Source organism: Ursus americanus, chromosome 24, assembly GCF_024610735.1.
Source record: "Ursus americanus isolate L20-20 chromosome 24, mUrsAme1.1.p, whole genome shotgun sequence".
Taxonomy (NCBI): Eukaryota; Metazoa; Chordata; class Mammalia; order Carnivora; family Ursidae; genus Ursus; species Ursus americanus.
In genome coordinates, this window is record NC_142150.1 from 33674121 (window position 1) to 33694415 (window position 20295).

A 20295-nucleotide genomic window follows, 5' to 3' on the forward strand; every position below is an offset into this window, starting at 1 on the left:
ATTATTAGAGAAAAGAAAAGCACACTGTTGATTTTTTTTAATGTTTTTTTATTATATTATGTTAGTCACCATACAGTACATCCCTGGTTTCCAATGAAAGCACACTGTTTTATACAAATAAACCAAAAGGAGAGTATACAATTCAACTAATTCTGTGTGTATGTGCATGTGTGTAAAATCTCACAAAAATCTAATGTAAATTACTGTTAAAGTGGAGAGTATGATGTCATGCATTAATTTATATCAATTTCATAAGGAACCAATGAGGTTGATAGAACATGTGTAAATGTCCCCATTTCACAGGGAAAAAAGACAATCTCAGCTGTTTCAACATGAGAACATTTGAAGATTTGTCTGAGTAGCATATATATGAGTGGAACACATTTCTTTAGTTCCTACATTGCATTTACTCTCTGTTTTGTGCCTTTTCCCCAAGACATGTGAGTGTTCTGTTTATAAAAGGAAATGCATTTTATCAAAGTGAGGGCAAAGGCATCTAGTGAATGGCGACTGTGAAGGCCTGCAGGGGTCTGATTAGCTCCAGTCTCCAGAGACCAGAAGGATGCTAATGAGCCAACCTCTGGACATCTGAGATTCACATCTACACATGACCTAGCGCTCATGTCCCCGAAAGAAAAGCAACCGAACATTAAGAAATCTCTACTCTCAGCAATTAGTCTTTTAAGAATCGTGAAAACCTGGTCGTCTTCACTGGATATTCTATTTACTCTGAACTTGGCTTTGTTATGAATATATTTAAGAAGTAGTAACGTAGGTAGATTTAAATCTTTTAATATTTTCTATCTCCCCACACTAAAATAATCCATTACCAGCTACAGGATTTCAATATTGTTTCCAAATAGCCAGAAAACAATGTCCTAACTTGCGGGTTATTTATATTTCAAAGGTTTCAAAGGTTCTCATTTTATGGGAAAAAGGGCAATATTTGCATAACACCTACATTCAATATTCTCATGTATGCATGTGTGTTTACAGTATTTAATAGTTGGTTTATATAGTAACTTATGGCTACTTGCACATTTATGGAAAATTCTTTAAGATAGAGTATCTGAGAATTAGAATGTATTTTAACTATATCACAAGAAAAACCATTCCTTTCATATCTATATAATAGTGTTTTGGAAATATTTTAGACATAATTTTATTTTATGAATCCAATAATATGTTAAGAATTAGTTTCTCTTTTCCTTGAGTTTGTCACTGTAGCCTGTCCGCAATAAAACCAGGGCATGCACACAGACATTTGATTCTCAGAGCTTAAGACTGTTTTTGCTACAAGCTGCTACTTCTTCCCACTACAACCCTAGCGTGCCTGGATATAATAGACTTCAAATCAATATGTATTGTTTTTAAATTAGACTATCTAAGCTATAATTTGGGGTCTTTCAGTACGGCAGCTTGTTGTTGATAGTGCGCTCTTTTGCATTTTTATTTGTGATTATTATTTAAGTTTTATTTTTGTATGTTATCTGATTTTTTGCTTCCTTTGTCTTATAAGCAATTTTTAGTCACAAGCCATTCAATATATACCATTTCAAATTACAAGTACATGTATATACTTATGAAGTTATAGAATTGTAAATTTAAATATATAACAATATTTCATATAATACTTAATCAGTTATATATTTATTTGTATATAATATTTTATAATAACAAGACATATCTGATAGGTATAGTTTCAGTATCTCACCCTCACACCCCGAGTCTTGACATTGGGTTTTGGAGGGTTTGTTTTAATGTTGATTAAAAAAAAAAAAATGCATAAGTGAAATTATCCAAAGATGCAAAAGGAAAGGGCTTTCCAATTGAATTGCACTGCTATTTTTTTGATTGGCCTTAACAATATTAAATGAAGAAAAGATTGTTCTACCTCTTCCTCTCAATTCAGCTCTTATGGAGGACATGGTCATTGATCTTCCAAGTGCAGAATCTGAGAAGAAGGTGAGGCATAGAGATTTGGAAAGGAAAGGGGTTGCCTATTATGAATGTCAGCATCGAGAGTTAACTAGGTGTTGAAAAGTAGCAGTAGTTTGGCCAAAAGGTAAGGAAGTAATTTCTATCACAAGGAGCCACAGTGCATAGCCGATGTAAGCAGAGAACTTGTATATGTGTCCTAACATGAGTCAGAGGTTCGGTTTGAGGTATATTGGGGTTTAACTGTCAGTTTTACCAATTAATACTTTCTTGATCTGAAAGAGTTTCCTTCTCTCAGTATTTATGATGTGGAAACTGAGAAACAAGGCATAAAATAATTTCTAGTTCCATGAATTTGAGTCACTGTAAATGGATTGTCTAGTATACATATAGCCCACTGCTGAAGTTTATTTCTTTTCTTCAACCAGCTACAGGGTAAACACAAACACCCCAATACTATTATGGATACTGGATCGTGGAAGAAATTATACATATATCTTTTTCATCTGAGTGATATCATCTTGTTCTGCAACTGAAAAGCTATATAAACCTGAATGCATGGCAGGTTGGAACCATACAGGGGTGAAGGAATTCCTTCTGGTAGGTTTAACTGAAAACTCTAATTTGCAGATCCCTCTTTTTTTGCTTTTCACCCTTATTTATTTCACCACTCTGGCAGGTAATTGGGGGATGATCATCTTGATCTGGTTAAATGCCCAACTTCATACTCCAATGTACTTCCTCCTTAGCAACCTTTCTTTTTGTGATATCTGCTACTCTACTGTCTTTGCTCCAAAGATGTTGGTCAATTTCCTATCGAAACGTAAGTCCAGCACATTTTCTGGTTGTGTTCTACAGAGTTTCTTTTTTGCAGTATATGTAACCACAGAGGGCATCCTCCTATCTATGATGGCTTATGACCGCTATGTGGCAATAGCTAATCCCTTGTTGTATACAGTCATAATGACCCAAAGGGTTTGTGTTCAGTTGGTCCTTGCATCTTACTTGGGTGGGCTCATTAACTCGCTCACACACACAATAGGTTTGCTCAAACTAGATTTCTGTGGTCCTAATATTGTGAATCATTATTTCTGTGACATTCCCCCTCTTCTGAGACTCTCTTGTTCTGATGCCCATAACAATGAAATGTTGCTTTTAATATTCTCTGGGGTCATTGCAATGTTCACTTTCACTGTCATCATGGTCTCTTATACGTGCATCATCACTGCCATCCAGAGAATCCGCTCAGCTGAGGGGAGGCGCAAAGCCTTCTCCACTTGTGCCTCTCATCTGACTGCTGTGACCTTATTCTATGGGTCTGTGACCTTTAGTTATATCCAGCCAAGTTCTCAGTATTCCCTGGAACAGGAGAAAGTCTCTGCTCTGTTTTATACATTGGTGATACCCATGCTAAACCCACTGATTTATAGCCTACGAAATAAGGATGTGAAAGATGCAGCCAAAAGGTCAATATCGTGGAAGAGAACTCCCATCTGAGCCAATCTTGTCCATGGCTTTGTTAACCTAACATTAAATAGATAGACTTTTCTTAAAATTGTATCACAGACACAAACACCAACAAAACTATAATGAAGGAAGTCTCATGAAATTGAAGATGTGAATGTTGAGTTTGACATGAAGACTGAAAATCACTATATTCTACCATTCACTGTTTTGTGACTTAACAGTTTCGTTCTCTCAAGAGCTAGTACTTTTTTTTTCCTAACAAATTCTGATGCTAAACTCTGAAAGAACTCACCATGGACTCTGACATTGATTCAAATGAAAAGAATGCTCCAACAATAGGAATTTATCAAATGTATTCTTATCTCAGAGGAAAAATGAAATAGTTTCTTGGCATGATTTTCTTGGATCTGATCTTTTTTGTTGTTGCTGTTGTTCTAAAAATGCTGTCACCCAAGTAAAGACACATATCTCCATTTTTGTATTTAAATTATGTATCTTAATGGTATAGAATAGCTATAGAAAAAAACTGTCCTTAGTTATAGTTTATTCATTCAATATAGTTCTGTTTAGTACCTTTACTTGCACCAGTTACTCTGTGAGATCCAAACATTAAGAGATTTAAGATATGGGGCAAAGCTGTTAGAGGAACAGGTAATGGAGGGGTATGGGAAGCGAGTTTTCAGAGTATTGTGTGAAGATGAATGAATTACCTGATGTTATGTCTCAAACTTTTGGAAAGCATGACTGTGTACTGGATAATATAAAATAATATTGTGTCATTATAATTATAAAGAAATTATGTGTATATAAACCAGTGTATACACACACATACATATATACATACAGTAAGCTAAAGATCAACAGACTGATAAAGTAAATAAGCAATTGAAGTTTGTATCTATTGGTAAGGAACACAGGAGAGATCATTTAAATATTCTTGCAAATCTGTTTTATTCTTGAATCTGTTCTACAGATTTGAAATGTTTCAAAATAACAAAAATTAAGAAAATATGCACTTTTACTTCTGGATGGAGTAACTTGTGATCAAAACAGCATCTATACAAAAATCACAAGCAAAGCAAGATAAGACATTATCTGTTGAATGAAGTGAGTAGCTATTGAAGAAAAGAGAGTTAGAGGGACTTAGGTTTCAGGGAGGCATGACCTTGGGGATGCGAGCTGACGGCCTCACTGATTCAGGGCACACTTGACAGTGCAGGCTTGGCTTGCATGGAGGGCCCTGGAAAGGGCTCCGCAGACTCAGGAGAGGTTCAGACAGATATTTTTCAGGTTTCATCACATGGCTGCATTTCTTCTCAGGGCATTAGCCATATTCTGGGTCTGAGTAGGCCTGAAGCGCAGGTAAACAAATATACAGAGGGATGAAGACACAATAGACTGGATAGATAGATGATTAGATAGAGAGATGATAGATGGATGGATGGTTGGATGGATGGACAGATGGATAGATAGATGATACATGAGACAGATAGATGATAGATGAATGGATACATAGATAGATAGATAGATAGATAGATAGATAGATAGATAGATAGATGATAGATAGATAGATTTAAGTGGAGAACTTCTGGGGAAGCTGGGTGGCTCAGTCAGTTAAGCGTCTAACTCTTGATTTCCTCTCAGGTCATAATCTTAGGGTCGTGAGATGGAGCCCTGTGTTGGGCTCTGTGTTGAGCATGGAGCCTGCTTAAGATTCTCTCTCTCCCTCTCCCTCTGCTCCTTCTTCCCTAAGTAATTAAAAGAGAAGAAAGAAGGAAAGAAAGAAAGAAAGAAAGAAAGAAAGAAAGAACTTCTAAAAAGCAGAGAGGAATGTTTGGTGTTGTCCGAAACAATACAAATACTAACAATTGCCATCTACCAAAATCAGGGGCTCCGGTGCCCTGTAACTATTCTGGGGGAAGAGAAAACAGTGGTCCTCTCGGCAGTTATGTGGCCTGAGGAGATGAACTGGATTATATCGGAGCTTAAACACACAGCTATTTCCCCCCACCCCCCGCCCCAGGAAATAGAATGGGACAGAAGGTAGAGAGTGTAAAATACTGGTTCTGGGCCACAGGAGTAGATTGAAATCTTCCACTCTCCTCCTGTGCTTAGAAGACACAAAGTCCTGCTAGAAGGACGAGCTAACAACAAATGTAACAAAGGTTTCCTCCCCAGAACATTTGGCAGATTTTGATCTTGCTGTAAGCCAGGCAAAAAGGGCTTGAGGTTTTCTTTATGGAGCACAGAAGATTCAGATTTTTGCAGATTCAAATGGAGCTGGCAAGACGGTGATCTTTTTCTCAGTCTTTAGGTGTTTGGTTGATAAGGTCCCACCAGAGGTAGAAGCCTGCGTTAGACACAAGGCTGGCAGCCCCCTCAAGCTCTTGGCTGCAATTTGAAGATGTGCGGGCACACCTCACTTTACATGTTTCACTTTATTTAACTTCACAGATACTGTGCTTTTTTACAAACGGAAGGTTCATGGCATCCCTGCGTCAAGCCAGTCTATCAATGCCACTTCTCCAAAGGCATTTGCTCACTTTGTATCTCTGTGTCACATTTTGGTAATTTTTGCAATATTTCAAATTTTTTCATTATTAACATACTTGTTACAGTGATCTGTGATCAATGATGATGATTTGCTGAAGGCTCAGGTGATGGTTAGCCTTTTGTAGTAATAAAATATTTTTAAATTAAGGTACGCACCCTGGTTTTTTTAGATGCAATGCTATTGCACACTTGACAGACTATAGCGCAATATAAACATAGTTTTTATATGCACTGGGAAACCAAAAAACTCATTTGACTCACTTTACTGGAGTGTTCTGGAACCGAATCCACAATATCTCCAAGGTATGCCTGTACAGGAGCAAAGTTCACACCACCAAAGAATTGAAACTTAACTTTCTGCAGTGTTTAAGGGCTAGAGACAGAAAGGCCCACCTCTTAATCAATATCTTGGGAATTCTACACCCAAACAGGGACAAGGCAGAAGAAAAATGAGGTCTAACTTCAACTCAGTCCAGAACCAGCCCAAATAATATTTGAATTAACTTAGTCAACCTCTCATCCGTTATGCCTTTTTAGAAAGAATGTAGCCCTCCGTGGTGGAAAGTAATGTCATCTTTACTTTCTATGCATCTTTAATCACATGCAAAGAACCAGAAAATATTTTTAAAAAGAGTAAGAAAGAGTGGGAAAACACACAATATAAGCAGAATCACAGAAGAGCTGCGAACCTTAACTTCAGCTCACATCACACATGAAGATTGATTTAAGATGGATCATAGAACTAAATGTATGAAAGATGAAAAAGAAATACAGCCTCTAGAAGTAAAAATGTTTGTGTCTTCATGACATCAAAATAGGCAAATATTTCTTAATAAGAATATACAGGGACGCCTGGGTGGCTCAGTTGGTTAAGTGTCTGCCTTTGGTTCAGGTCATGATCCCAGGGTCCTGGGATCAGGTTCTGCTTCAGGCTCCTTGCTCAGTGGGGAGCCTGCTTCTCCCTCTGCCTGCTGCCCCCCCAGCTTGTGCTCTCTCTCTCTTCCTCTATGACAAATAAATATGTAAAATCTTTAAAAAAAAAAGGATATACAAATAGTAAAATAAAAAGAACAATGGGAGAATAGATCTGTGTTTTATTTATTTATTCTTTTCCCCAATTTTTATTTAAACTCCAGTAGATTCACCTGCAGTGTAATATTAGTTTCAGGTGTAGAGTTGAGTGATTCAACACATATACAACACCCAGTGAGGTTTTGTTTTAAATGAGGACTTCTGTCCCTGGAAATATACCATTATGAGACTGAAAAGCCAAGCCACAGAATATGAAAAAATATTCATAGAGTGTGTACTGACAAAAAATTCATCCAGAATATATTAAAAAGAACTTCCAGTCAATAAATGACAAGACAACTAAATATGGGGGGAAAGGTAGGAAAAAAGCTTACATGAAAGACATTCAAAATAGCTAATAAGCATATGTAAAAATGCTTAGTATCATTACTCACACATTTCCACAGGAGTACGAAAATGGTACAGACATTTTGGAGAACTGTCTGATGGTAAGCTGAATATATGGCTAACTTATATCCCAAGATTTCCCAGATATGAGTGTGTGTGTTCACAAACATACATCAACAATAATGCTCTCAGCAGTTTTATTTATATTTATATTTATAAACTAGAAACAAAACCCAGACCATTTTAAGAGAATAAATTAATAAATTTTGATATAGTCACAAAATGGAAGGCTAAACGGCACTTTTATTAAAAAGTTACTGATGTACAATAAGGTAAATGGACGTCACAAATGTTATGCACAATAAAAGAGAGCAGAAACAAAAAGTCCATATGTTAAAAAAAACTCCATATGTAAGATTCTATTGTATAAGGTTTAACAACAGATAAATTTAAGTTATGGTAATATAGCTGTAAGGGAGCATTCTGTAGTGTTGGCAATATCTCTATCATTATGATTTGTGTGGTGCTTATGCTCATGTACATGTACATAAAATTGAAATAAATTGTATACTTGGAGCACCTGGGTGGCTCAGTCTGCCTTTAGCTCAGGTCAGGATCCCAGGGTTCTAGGATCGAGCCCCACGTTGAACTCCCAGCTCAGCAGGGAGTCTGTTTCTACCTCTCCCTCTGACCCTCCCTGAGTGCTTGCATTTTCTCTCTCTCTCTCTCAAATGAATAAATAAAAAAAGAAATCTGAAATAAATTGTATACTTGATATCAGGGCACTTTATAATGTATGTGTCCGTGTATGTATATAATTCTTAAACAAGTGCTCAGAGGAAGGGACAAAAAATGGAATTTCAATGAAAATATGGAAAGCAAAGGGAAGGGTAAATTGGAGATTTCTGGGTAATTATAAATTGTGATTGAATTTTGACTGTACAACAATAATAATATTTTATTAGGAGGTTTAAAATAAATAGAATATAAATGCATGGAAACAATAATGCAAAAAACAGTGTGGATCAATGGGATTAAATCTTCTAAGGCTTTAATAAGAAAAGTGAAAAAGGGAACAGAGTGCATTATATTTAATATTTCAAATTTCACAATTTAAAATGGAAGGCAATCAATAGCATAGTAAATGCAAAAGTTAGAACAGTAAAAAAAAATACATTGAGAGGTCTTAAAAACTTAATAGGCAAAACATTTCTTAAATAAGACACAAAAAGTTCTGACCATTAAGGAGAGATTAAGGAACTTAAATTATATTGATACTTAAAAATATATTTATAGCATGAAAAAATAAACCAGAGTCAGTGAAAATAGTTTTCCTACATATTTATGAAACTATAATCAAAATGTATAAAGAAATCTTACAAACCAATAAAACTAAGATAAACAACATAACGGAAAGAAAAAAAAGGTGGGGATGGGGGCAAAGTATTTGTAAGGCACATGACACAATAAATATCGAAAATTTCCCAACTTCCAATAAAAATAAAAGAAAGTTGCTCAACTTTATTAATAATCTGGGGAAGGAAAATTAACCACAAAAAGATAAGACAATAAAAACAGTATATGATATCAGGGGCACCTGTCTGGCTCAGTCAGTGGAGCAAGTGACTCTTGATCTCAGGGTTGTGAGTTCGAGCCCCATGCTGGGTATAGCTGATTAGTTAAAAAAATAAAATCTTAAAAAAAAAAAAAAGCATACAATATCAAGTGCTGAAGAGATGGAGCAGTTACAACTCTTACAAAGGCTGATGGAGATGTTACTCAGAACAACAACTTTGGAAAAACAATTGTCCGTACTTAACAAACCTGCACATACAAAATGCAGAGCATCAACACTGTATTGCATATAAAGTGTAGTCATTAACAGAAATTTACAAGACCTACAGAGAAACAGAAAAATGCAACACATTGGACTCAGGGATAAAAAAGTCGATAGAAACTGAATGACCCAGATGTTATATTGAGCAGAAAAAGACTTCAAAGTACTATTGTAAATAACATGTTCAGGTAACTAAAGAAAATATATATAAAGAATTAAAGGAAAGTGTTACAGTAAGTATTCATCAAATAGAGAATCTCAATAAAGAGAAAAGGATTGATAAAAATACCAAATGAGAATTCCGTACTTAAAAATACAATAACTGAGGGGCACCTGGGTGGCACAGAGGTTAAGCGTCTGCCTTCAGCTCAGGGCGTGATCCCAGCGATCTGGGATCGAGCCCCACATCAGGCTCCTCTGCTATGAGCCTGCTTCTTCCTCTCCCACTCCCCCTGCTTGTGTTCCCTCTCTCGCTGGCTGTCTCTGTCTCTGTCGAATAAATAAATAAAATCTTTAAAAAAAAAAATACAATAACTGAAATGAAAAATCCACTGGAAAGATCCAATGACAAATATGAGGTGCTAGAAGGAATCAGTCATCTTGGAGCTAGATCAATGGAAATCATCCCATTTGAAGAACAAACATGAAAAGAATGAAGGAAAATAAACAGCCTCAGAGATTTGCACGACACCATTCAGTATATCAATAGATACATAGTGGAGTTTCCAGAAAGGAGGAGAAAAGAGAGGTAAAAAGCAAAGCAAAAAACAAAGCAAAACAAAACCTGGACAAAACTGCCGTCATATGGTAAAAAAATTCTATTCCACATTTTACTGGAGATTCCTATCACGTAACATATGATACACAAAAATACACAAAAATAAATTCCAGGAATAAATGGGCTTAAATGTGAAAGGTAGAACAATTCAAAAGTGAGGCAAAAAATAAGGAATATATGAACAATACAAAATAGAAGAACAATACAAAATGAAAGAACAATACAAAAGAAAACAAAACAAAACGAAATGAATAATACAAAACAAAACACTAAAAGGATCCAAATTAGAAAAGAAGCACAATTCTCATTCTCAGGTGAAATTATTATGTATGTCAAAGACAAAATCAATATACAAAAATGAACTATGTTTCTGTATATTAATAGCAAACAATTCAAAAATTAATAAAATATTTCCACTTACAGTAAGACAGAATTTAGGAATAAATTCAACAGCAACAACAAAAAAATCAAGACTTAACAGTAAAGACATGAAAACTATAAAAAATTGCTAAGAGGAATAGGAGATCTAAATTAATACATAGTCCCTGTTAATGAATTGGAACACTCCATTTTTAGGCATTTATCCAGGAAACCTGAGTAGTCATGCCCATTCAAAACTTTTAATCTAGTATTTACAACAGCTTTTTTTTTTTTTTAACGATTTATTAATTTATTTGAGAGACAGAGAGAGACAGCACAGAGGGTAGAGGGAGAAGAAGAGGGAGAGAATATTCAGCAGGAGCCCAATGCAGGGCTCCATATCACAACCCTGAGATCATGACCTGAGCCAAAACCAAAAGTAGGATGTTTAACTGACTGAGCCACCCAAGTCCCCCTGCAACAACTTTATTCAAAGTAGCCAAATACTGCACACAACACAAATGTCCAATAACAGGTGAGTGGGTAAACAAAGTATGCTAATTCATACAATGAAATATTACCAAGAAAGAAAAAAAGAAAGAAAGACCTAATGATTTATGTAACTATGCGAATGTATCTAAAAACATTATTCTGATTGAAAAAAAAAAATCTAGACCAAAAAAAAACTGTATTATCCCAAATGTTGTGAAACTCTGCAAAAACAAATCTCACAAATAAATATATACAACTGATCAGCAGTTCTTTGGGGTTGGAGGTCAGAGATGGGGGTTTCTTAGGAAGAGAACAAGATAAAATTCTATGTTTTGATTATAGTACTAATTGGTCTGGAGTATGTACTTGTCAAAACTCATTAAATTACACACTTAAACTGAACACTGTTTATTGTATCATAATTATTCCTTGATAACTTTTATTTGAAAAAAGTTATTATTTTCTAAAATATAACACTTCAATATGTTGTATTAATTAATATACTTCTGAATTATATTTTACAAAGTCTTTCATGACAAAAAAATCAATAAATCTGTACTAAATTCATTTAAATAATGCTGCTAAATTTTTCTATATGCCGAATTCAATTGCAGCCCTATATATGTGCTAAATATCAACTTTTAAAATTTAATATCAGTTTTTAATGTTAAGACATTACATCTTAGTTTGGGTATCCATTTAAGTATCTGATGATTGATATGAGGCCACTTCCCAGAAATAGGTGTTTTAAAGACAGCATTGCGTGGGGTGCCTGGCTGACTAAGCTGTAGAACATTTATTTGACTCTTGATCTTGGGGTCCTGAGTTTGAGTTCCGTGTTGGGTGTAGAAATTATGAAAAAAAAGAAAGGAAGGAAGGAAGGAAGGAAGGAAGGAAGGAAGGAAGGAAGGAAGGAAAGAAGGAAGGAAGGAAGGAGGGAAGAAAAGAAAGAAAGAAAAGAAAGAAAGAAAGAAAGAAAGAAAGAAAGAAAGAAAGAAAGAAAGAAAGAGAAAGAAAGCGAAAGAAAGAAAAAAGAAAATAGTATTGTGTGTAATCTCAAGGGATTAATGGATCTGCAGAAGATAGAGAACCTGATAGGGATTTTCTAAATGTAGGTTTTTTTTCCCCCAACTGAGTGCCTGTGTCAACCAAGGAGATACAAAACTGCAAGTTCAACCAAAGTCAAAAGTGTGCTTGGGAGAAACAAAGGAGGTTACAGTTTTCAAAGAGGAGAGAGGGAATTTACATAAATCATTTTGAAGGAAATGTGATTGGTGCTGGCATAGCTACAGTTACACTCACTTGTTTGGGATTGGTTGCTAGGTGGAACTGTGTTGAGGCAGAAAGTCCATTTGCATCCATTTTAATATGGAACATAACCTTGGCTTCTAGCCCCACCCCTTCGGTGTCCTCCCTGCTCCATTTTAAATAATCCTTTTAGCAATCCTTACTCTATTTTATTCTCTCCCTTATCACCTGCAAATAGAGACATTTATGTTTTTTCAGATAATTTTTGTCCTTGATCTATAATTTCCTAGGAGAAAAGAGGCTATTGGTCTAAGAAGCTTAATCTTTTTTATAGTTCTGATATATATGTCTCAGATAGTTCTTCATATATGGACTGGTAATAAATTATATACTTGAAAATAACACAGAATGCATCAGGTACTTAGAATCTTCTAGGCCTTCTAAAATAGTGAATCATCTTCTGGCCTAATTCAACTTTAGACTATCACCTAATACCCTCTCCTATAGCCTGCTCTTTTAGCTTTCAATTGAGGCATTTAGGAAATGTCCATTTAGGGAGGCAAATTTTCATTACTTTCAGAATAAACAGTAAAGGACAATTCCTATTTACAGAATTGTAACTAAACGACAATTTACAATTAAACAGATCAAATTTACAATTTTACAATTCTGCTACCAGAATTCCTCATTATTCATTTTAAGATGAAGGCAAAATGCCAAAAGTTGTCTATCAGCAGACACATGCTAGAATGGAGGAAAAAACATTCAAGATAGGGGTGGTTGGGTTCCTTTCAAGGAAGCCTTTGAAGAAGCAGTAGTTTTAATTTTCTTTGATTCCATCCTCACAATCCAAGAAAACAGAGGAGATTTTTTTTTTAACCAGGTGTTATTCTACTACCTTAAAGCCCACTGATGTTTGGGTTTTAGTTTCACTTTTGTGTGTGTGTGGATGTGGACGTATGCATGTGTGTTTTATTTCTTTCTTTTTTTTTTTTTTAGAGCTTTAATTTTTTTTTAAAGATTTTATTTATTTATTCGACAGAGATAGAGACAGCCAGCGAGAGAGGGAACACAAGCAGGGGGAGTGGGAGAGGAAGAAGCAGGCTCATAGCGGAAGAGCCTGATGTGGGGCTCGATCCCATAACGCCCTGGGATCACGCCCTGAGCCGAACGTAGATGCTTAACCGCTGTGCCACCCAGGCGCCCCTAGAGCTTTAATTTTTAAATTTTTTTTTTATATTTTTAAATTTTTTTATTATGTTCAATTAGCCAAAAAATAGTACATCACTAGTTTTTGATGTAGGGTTCAACACTTCATTAGTAACGTATAACACCCATTGCTCATCACCATGTGTGTTTTCTGACAAGTAGGCCTAACTAATGGATTCTTCTGAAAAGCTTCTCTTGCTAAAGTACCAAGCAGGCATCATCACTATCTATTCTATTGCACTGGTTTTCAGAATTTATATACTGTTTTTTTTTTCCCCCTATACTTACTTGCCCTATATTTCCTTCTATTCATTCTAACATTCAGGAAATTAAATGCCTTCAGGGAGCCGTTAAGGTCTTGAGAGTTTCCTAAGTTCCTCAAGAAACACAGAGGAACTTTTAATCATGTATTTATTATATCCTTTTGATCAGACGATTAGCCCCGGGGACTCTATTCCCATTGGTACTAAAGTAAATATGTAACTAAAATTTTTGACCATCTTACTCTTGCTTTCATATCATGGAGGCTCTGCCTATGATTATCATATATTAAAGGAGAAGTTTGAATTTCAATCCTCCTACCTGTAACTACTATCATTTACCCAGTTTTTATACTACTGTTTTAGACAAATATAACTTTTCTGTGTGATTGATTGATTATTTGGGGGGGGATATAGAGAAATAATCCACTGGAATGAGCAGTTAAAGATTCCTAAATAAGATAAAGTATTGAATATTTTTTTCTTCCACTGGTAAGTGAAACTCACTTATTTGACTCTCTTATAAATACATTTTGCAAATCAGTTAAAAATACAAAAACACGATGATGAAGACACAAAAATTATGTTTTAATTTTATTCTCGTAAACACAGAGTAGGAGGAATTTATAATTTGGCCATTTATTCTCACCCCTTATGCTACACTTCAATTTCTTTTTCTACATTAACATCAAAATTGTTAGGCAACATCTAGTGAAACAATGAAAAATCGATGTTTCAATCAGTGTGGAATATTCTTCCGTAAAGGGTGAATTGCTATCTGCCATAATTACATCCCCATAGGATTCCTCACCTATCAGTGTAGGTAGTCTACATCTAACACAGTTATGTCATTTCTGACTATTTCAATATTTTTGTAATGTTGTTTTTTCTGAGTTTGCCTACTGTACTAAAGATATAGCATCTCCCAAGTGAAAGGATAATGAAGCCATCAAAAACATCTCCCTTTATTCTAAAGAGGTAAAACTATAGCACTGTAAATGCCTAAAATGTTTATTTTTATTTTCTATATAGTGTAAAAAGATAGTTGCATTTTTTTCAGACAAAATGTAATAATCAACCATTGTGTATTCAGTGGAAAAGACATTGCATGTTTTAGGAAATGTATTGCAACATCCAAAAAAATATTGTGAAAACGTATCTGTATGCTTTATAGGTTTGCTTTATGTTATAGGTTTACATTGCTCTTTATCAGAAAAAGTATAAAAACTCTGTTTCCTGAGTCTCCTGAGTAAGATATTTCTATTGCATATCAAAAGCCAATTATAAGTTGCTATTCACCATGTTTCACATGCCAGCTCAGAGTACCTTCTCCTCCCATTCCCAGTGGCATTTTTCTCAGAAACCAATGCCTCTGGCTATTTTCTAAGGATGACCACAAAGTTTATGGATGTTAGGGCTTTGTCTTTCATCACAACCGATTTACAAAAATAATTGTGTAATATGAACTAAACATGAAATTACGTGGAATTTCTCAGTTCAAATGCCATAGTAAAGTTAATTCTTATATTTTGATGTACTTGGTATTAGCTACCATTAAACCCAAAGTGAGAAGTTTAAAAGAACTTCAATGAGACCACAGATTAAATTTCCAACCTTGGTTATTATGCTTTATAAATTGGACTTTGCTTTGCATATTTTTTTTAGAATAAAATTTACTTTAGCTTTTTTTCCCCCTCTGCATAAAAAGAGAAGCATTTACATGCACCTTGAAGCTAAGACCCTAATGTTTTATTTACTTTTTTTTATTCATGCGATGTCCTTTTGGAATGGACTAGTAAACAGTACTTGAAGAGACTAGCGACTTTCTAGTTAAAATTTTCTAATTTTAGGGGCTCTTGGGTGGTGCAGTCGTTAAGCGTCTGCCTTTGGCTCAGGGCGTGATCCTGGTGTTCTGGGATCGAGTCACACATCGGGCTCCTCCGCTATGAGCCTGCTTCTTCCTCTCCCACTCCCCCTGCTTGTGTTCCCTCTCTCGCTGGCTGTCTCTCTCTGTCAAATAAATAAATAAAATCTTTAAAAATTTTTTTTTCTAATTTTATAGGTGAAAAAACCAGGAAAGAAAAGTCAACAGCCCAAGTTGCACAGCTAGTTAGGGATTCCAAGTAGTCTTGATGGTGTGACATGATTATTCTCAATTTCAATTTTCTTGTCATCAACAGGTACCAAGAAACACACGCACATGGCTGATGTGAATTTTACATTGGTTACGGAATTTATTCTTTTGGGACTGACAGATAGGGCTGAACTGAAAGTGGTCCTCTTTGTTCTGTTCCTGCTGATCTATACCATTTCTTTGGTGGGGAATCTAGGAATGCTTATTCTAATTCAAATAACTCCCAAACTCCAAACACCCATGTATCATTTCCTTAGCTGTCTGTCATTTGTGGATGCCTGCTATTCGTCAGTCTTTGCACCAAAAATGCTGCTGAACTTCTTTGTTGAACGGGAGACAATCTCATTCTCTGCGTGCATCATGCAATATTTTTTCTTTGTGTCACTCCTTACCACTGAGGGCTTCTTGCTGGCGGCAATGGCTTATGACCGCTACGTAGCCATCATGAACCCTTTAGTTTACACAGTGGCTATGACTAAAAGAGTTTGCATGGTCCTGGTCATTGGGTCATGTGTAGGAGGCTTAATCAACTCATTGACACACACAATCGGCCTGGTGAAATTGTCTTTCTGTGGGCCAAATATCATCAGTCACTTCTTCTGTGACCTTCCCCCACTATTGAAGTTGTCGTGTTCTGACACATCCATGAATGAACTGTTGCTTTTAATCTTCTCTGGAATTATTGCTATGATCACTTTCTTGGTTGTGATGGTCTCCTATGTCTTCATTGTTGCTACTATCCTGAGGATCCGCTCAGCTGCCAGTAGACACAAAGCCTTCTCCACCTGTGCTTCACATTTAACGGCTGTGACTTTATTCTACGGCTCTATAAGCTTTAGTTACATCCAACCAAGTTCCCAATATTCCTTACAACAAGAAAAGGTGGTGTCTGTGTTCTATACGCTGGTGATTCCTATGTTAAACCCAGTGATTTACAGCCTAAGGAACAAGGAAGTAAAAGATGCTGTGAAAAGAGCTATAGAAATGAAATATTTTCCTTGTTAATTTTTTGGACACATATGGTGTCCCAAAATAGCATAGAAAGAAGTCCTCTAGATCAGAATATTTACATGAATTTATTAAAGTTTTGAGCCAAAGGAATTCCAGAGTTTACCTAATGGGAGCCTTCCATTTTACAGTAGAAGAAAAAAGCCAGAAGAGTAACAGGTACAAGAGGTATGTCTGGTTACTGTGTAAACTAACCTAAAAACCATAGCAAGATTTAGGCTATTTATCTCTGGACAGTTGAAGAATGAGTACATACAAATAAACAGACACATAAACAGACATATAGACAGATACAAACATAAGATTGGTAAGGAATAAAGTATCTCCTTTTTTTATAATTTTTTTTAAAAGATTTTATTTATTTATTCGACAGAGATAGAGACAGCCAGCGAGAGAGGGAACACAAGCAGGGGGAGTGGGAGAGGAAGAAGCAGGCTTATAGCAGAGGAGCCTGATGTGGGGCTCGATCCCATAACGCCGGGATCACGCCTTGAGCCGAAGGCAGACGCTTAACCGCTGTGCCACCCAGGCGCCCCAGGAATAAAGTATCTCTTGACTCAGTCTCTCTATTAAGCACGAGAAATAAGTAAAATACTTTTAATGCAAAAAGGATTGGTACTTGAATTATCCACATAGCTGGCATATGCATGTTCTGAAATTAGCCTGGATTATTTATAGGCAGACATTTTTCAAAATAAATGCAAATACTCAAAAATAGTCAGAAAAAGAACTTGGGTTCTAGGTTGCCTGCATGATTTCACTCCCAGTCATTAGTCTGAGCCATTTCCCTATTCCTGGCTTTGGTTTCCCTTATTACATATGAAACTGAACGGGACAGAATGCCACACTTTTACTACCGCTCCACATGGAAGGGTTACTAAAACTCAGAGAAAATTTACCTTGAAGAATTTGACTTCATGGGAAGGAGGCCTCCAAGATAATTAGGGAGTCATGAAAAATCAGACTCATTTCCCGTTTTTTCCATTAAAGAACTTCCAGAATCTTCTTTAGACTTTAAACAAGAAATTTCCTGAAGGTATTTTATGCAGGAGGACATCTGTTCTATGCATTACAGGAAGGGAACATATGTGAAGCCATTGTTTTCCCTTTGATTCAAATCATATGTACAGGTGCATAATGATGAAATCAGGCCCATAAATATTGATTGTTTCATAGTGATCTCTTCCCCCTAAATTGCTATGAAGTCTCCTACCAGGAAACAAAAGTATTCTTCATTTTCAAATAAAACTATATTTAATTTTTTGAGAGTCTTTTAAATACTGAAATAATAAGAGACAGCTAGGCTAAGCAGCGCAATGAGACACCTGACTACTCTATAAATATTAATATATGGTTTTACATGGCAGGCTAGATTAAACTTTTATTTTTTTTTCCTCTCAGTGAGTGAATGGCTCCAATATCTGTGAAGATAGCAAACTGAAACATGAAAAAAGATAGCAAATGACATTCTCATTATATTAGAAATGCAAGCAAAGAAATTCATGCGAAAGTTTACTTTTCAGAATGAAATAATGACACCACCAACACCAAGAACATCATATAAAATTTGTATGACCCTTTATGATTATCCAAAATCATTTCTTTTTTTTATTTTTTAAGATTTTATTTATGATTTGAGAGAGAGAGCAAGAACACAAGCAGGGGGGAAGAGTAGAAAGAGAGGGAGAAACAGCTGAACAGGAGCCCGATGCAGGGCTCAATGTGGGGCTCCATCCCAGGACCCAGGGACCATGACCTGAGCCCAAGGCAGATGCTTAACTGCCTGAGCCACCCAGGTGTCCCTAAAATTATTTGATATATTATTTGAAACTGGGTCCCCTAAGGCTACATGTATGTGACATTTATGTATAAGAGGCATTCATATAAATGAATTTGTATTAAAGTTTTGATTTTCAGAAAAAATCAAAAGGTAAAATAATAATGATAAGTAAACCTAATTTTATATAGTTCTTCACAATTTTTTCAACAGCATTCAATATCTTATATCCTAGAGTATCAAACATAATAATACATGAGCTAGATAATTAAAACTCAGAAAAACAAGTTGAACTCATTCTGTTACAATACTCACCTCCTTCTGTTACAATACTCACCTCATAAAACCCTGGCCGGCCAGGATGTAGATAAAATAGTTTACTAAGTGGACATGTGTGGGAAGGGTGTTATTTTATGGAACAAAAGTATGACATTTGTTTATGTTTAATACTGACCTTCAACTCACCCTAACAAAGAGTTACTGTATTATAGTATAAACAGTAACTGGATGTTCAAATAAGATAAAAAAAAAATCCTTAAATTTTGAGGCAGATGAAGGGTGTGTCACAGATTTGTAGGGTGAAGATTGGAAAATGAGCAATATATTCTATATAATGGGTACTATACCCTACATAATGAGTAATATACCGTATATATATGCACCTGATTCATATATATACATGTATGTGTGTGTGTGTGTGTATACACACACATATCACTAAATGTAACTCAGTCAAGCACATTCCAAATACCCTTAAGTGGTTAATATACTTAGTCAATTAGAAATAAATGAGAACTTCATGAATGAAGTATCTGATGCTATTTCTTCCATTTTCATGTAAAATACCAGGATAAAAAATTGAGAATGGGCACCTTCAGCTCCAATCTCTCTACCCCATCCATAAAATTGATTACTGCTCAACATCAACACTTGGAGAAATCAGAACTCAGCAGATGTTTATCTAACATAACTTTCCTCTTAGTTCACAGACAATCTCTATTAAATATGTGATTTTATATATATATATATATATATATATATATATATATTTTTTTTTTATTTCATGTGTAGACTTGGTGTTTGGAGTTTAGAATTGGCCTAATGCATCAGGGAAATAAGTTGCTGGCAGTACTTGGACTAGTCATGGGTGCATTTGCACCATGGTCATGCTTGTTATTTATTAAGGGACCCACAAGTCAGTGTAAGGAATTTATGGTTCCCAAGATTTGAGATTTGGTCTTTTGCTATGAACACAATAGTGATTACACTGATCCCAGCTTTGATGGCAATTTTCAGTTAGTCCTTGGTCAGTTGTGCCTGTGAATGAATTGTGATTCCCAGAATTATGGATATCTATGGAGCATATTGTCATCCTTTCAAAACCCTAATCCACTATAGAATGCCCTCTAAAAATGGTCTAAAGTTTATCATCCTTACCCTATAAAACTAGCTTCTTAAATTTCACCAATTAAATATGAGGGTTTTTTTTTTTTTTTCAATTTAAGCAAAACCCGTCTCTTTCTTTAGAGCTGGAATCAGTCTTAGATATGTCTCATGAAGTCTTAAAATTCATATATTCTCACTCTTCATTCGTAGACTGCTCAGATGTTCAGTTTTCGCTGAATCAGAATACTAGTCCTGAGGGGCACCTCGGTGGCTCAGTCGGTTGAACGTCTGCCTTCAGCTCAGGTCATGATCCTGGGGTCCTGGGATGGAGTCCTGCTCAGTGAGGAGCCTGCTTCTCCCTCTCCCTCTGCCCCTCCCTCTGCTTGTGCTCTTTCTTTCTCTCTGCCAAACAAACAAACAAACAAATAA

The 20295-nt window shown here is 35.6% G+C and overlaps 2 protein-coding genes across 2 annotated transcripts; both read left to right on the forward strand.

Annotated features, from left to right (window-relative positions):
- Positions 1–2484: 2484 nt before the first annotated feature.
- LOC123784952 (olfactory receptor 5J3-like) lies at positions 2485–3435 on the forward strand. Its single transcript, XM_045786488.2, has one exon. It carries the CDS (start codon positions 2497–2499, stop codon positions 3433–3435), a length of 939 nt encoding a protein of 312 aa, XP_045642444.2. The 5' UTR covers positions 2485–2496.
- A 12317-nt stretch (positions 3436–15752) lies between these two features.
- LOC123785257 (olfactory receptor 5J3-like) lies at positions 15753–16700 on the forward strand. The gene has a single exon (XM_045786979.2). The coding sequence runs from the start codon at positions 15762–15764 to the stop codon at positions 16698–16700; it is 939 nt and encodes a 312-aa protein (XP_045642935.2). The 5' UTR covers positions 15753–15761.
- Positions 16701–20295: the final 3595 nt, after the last annotated feature.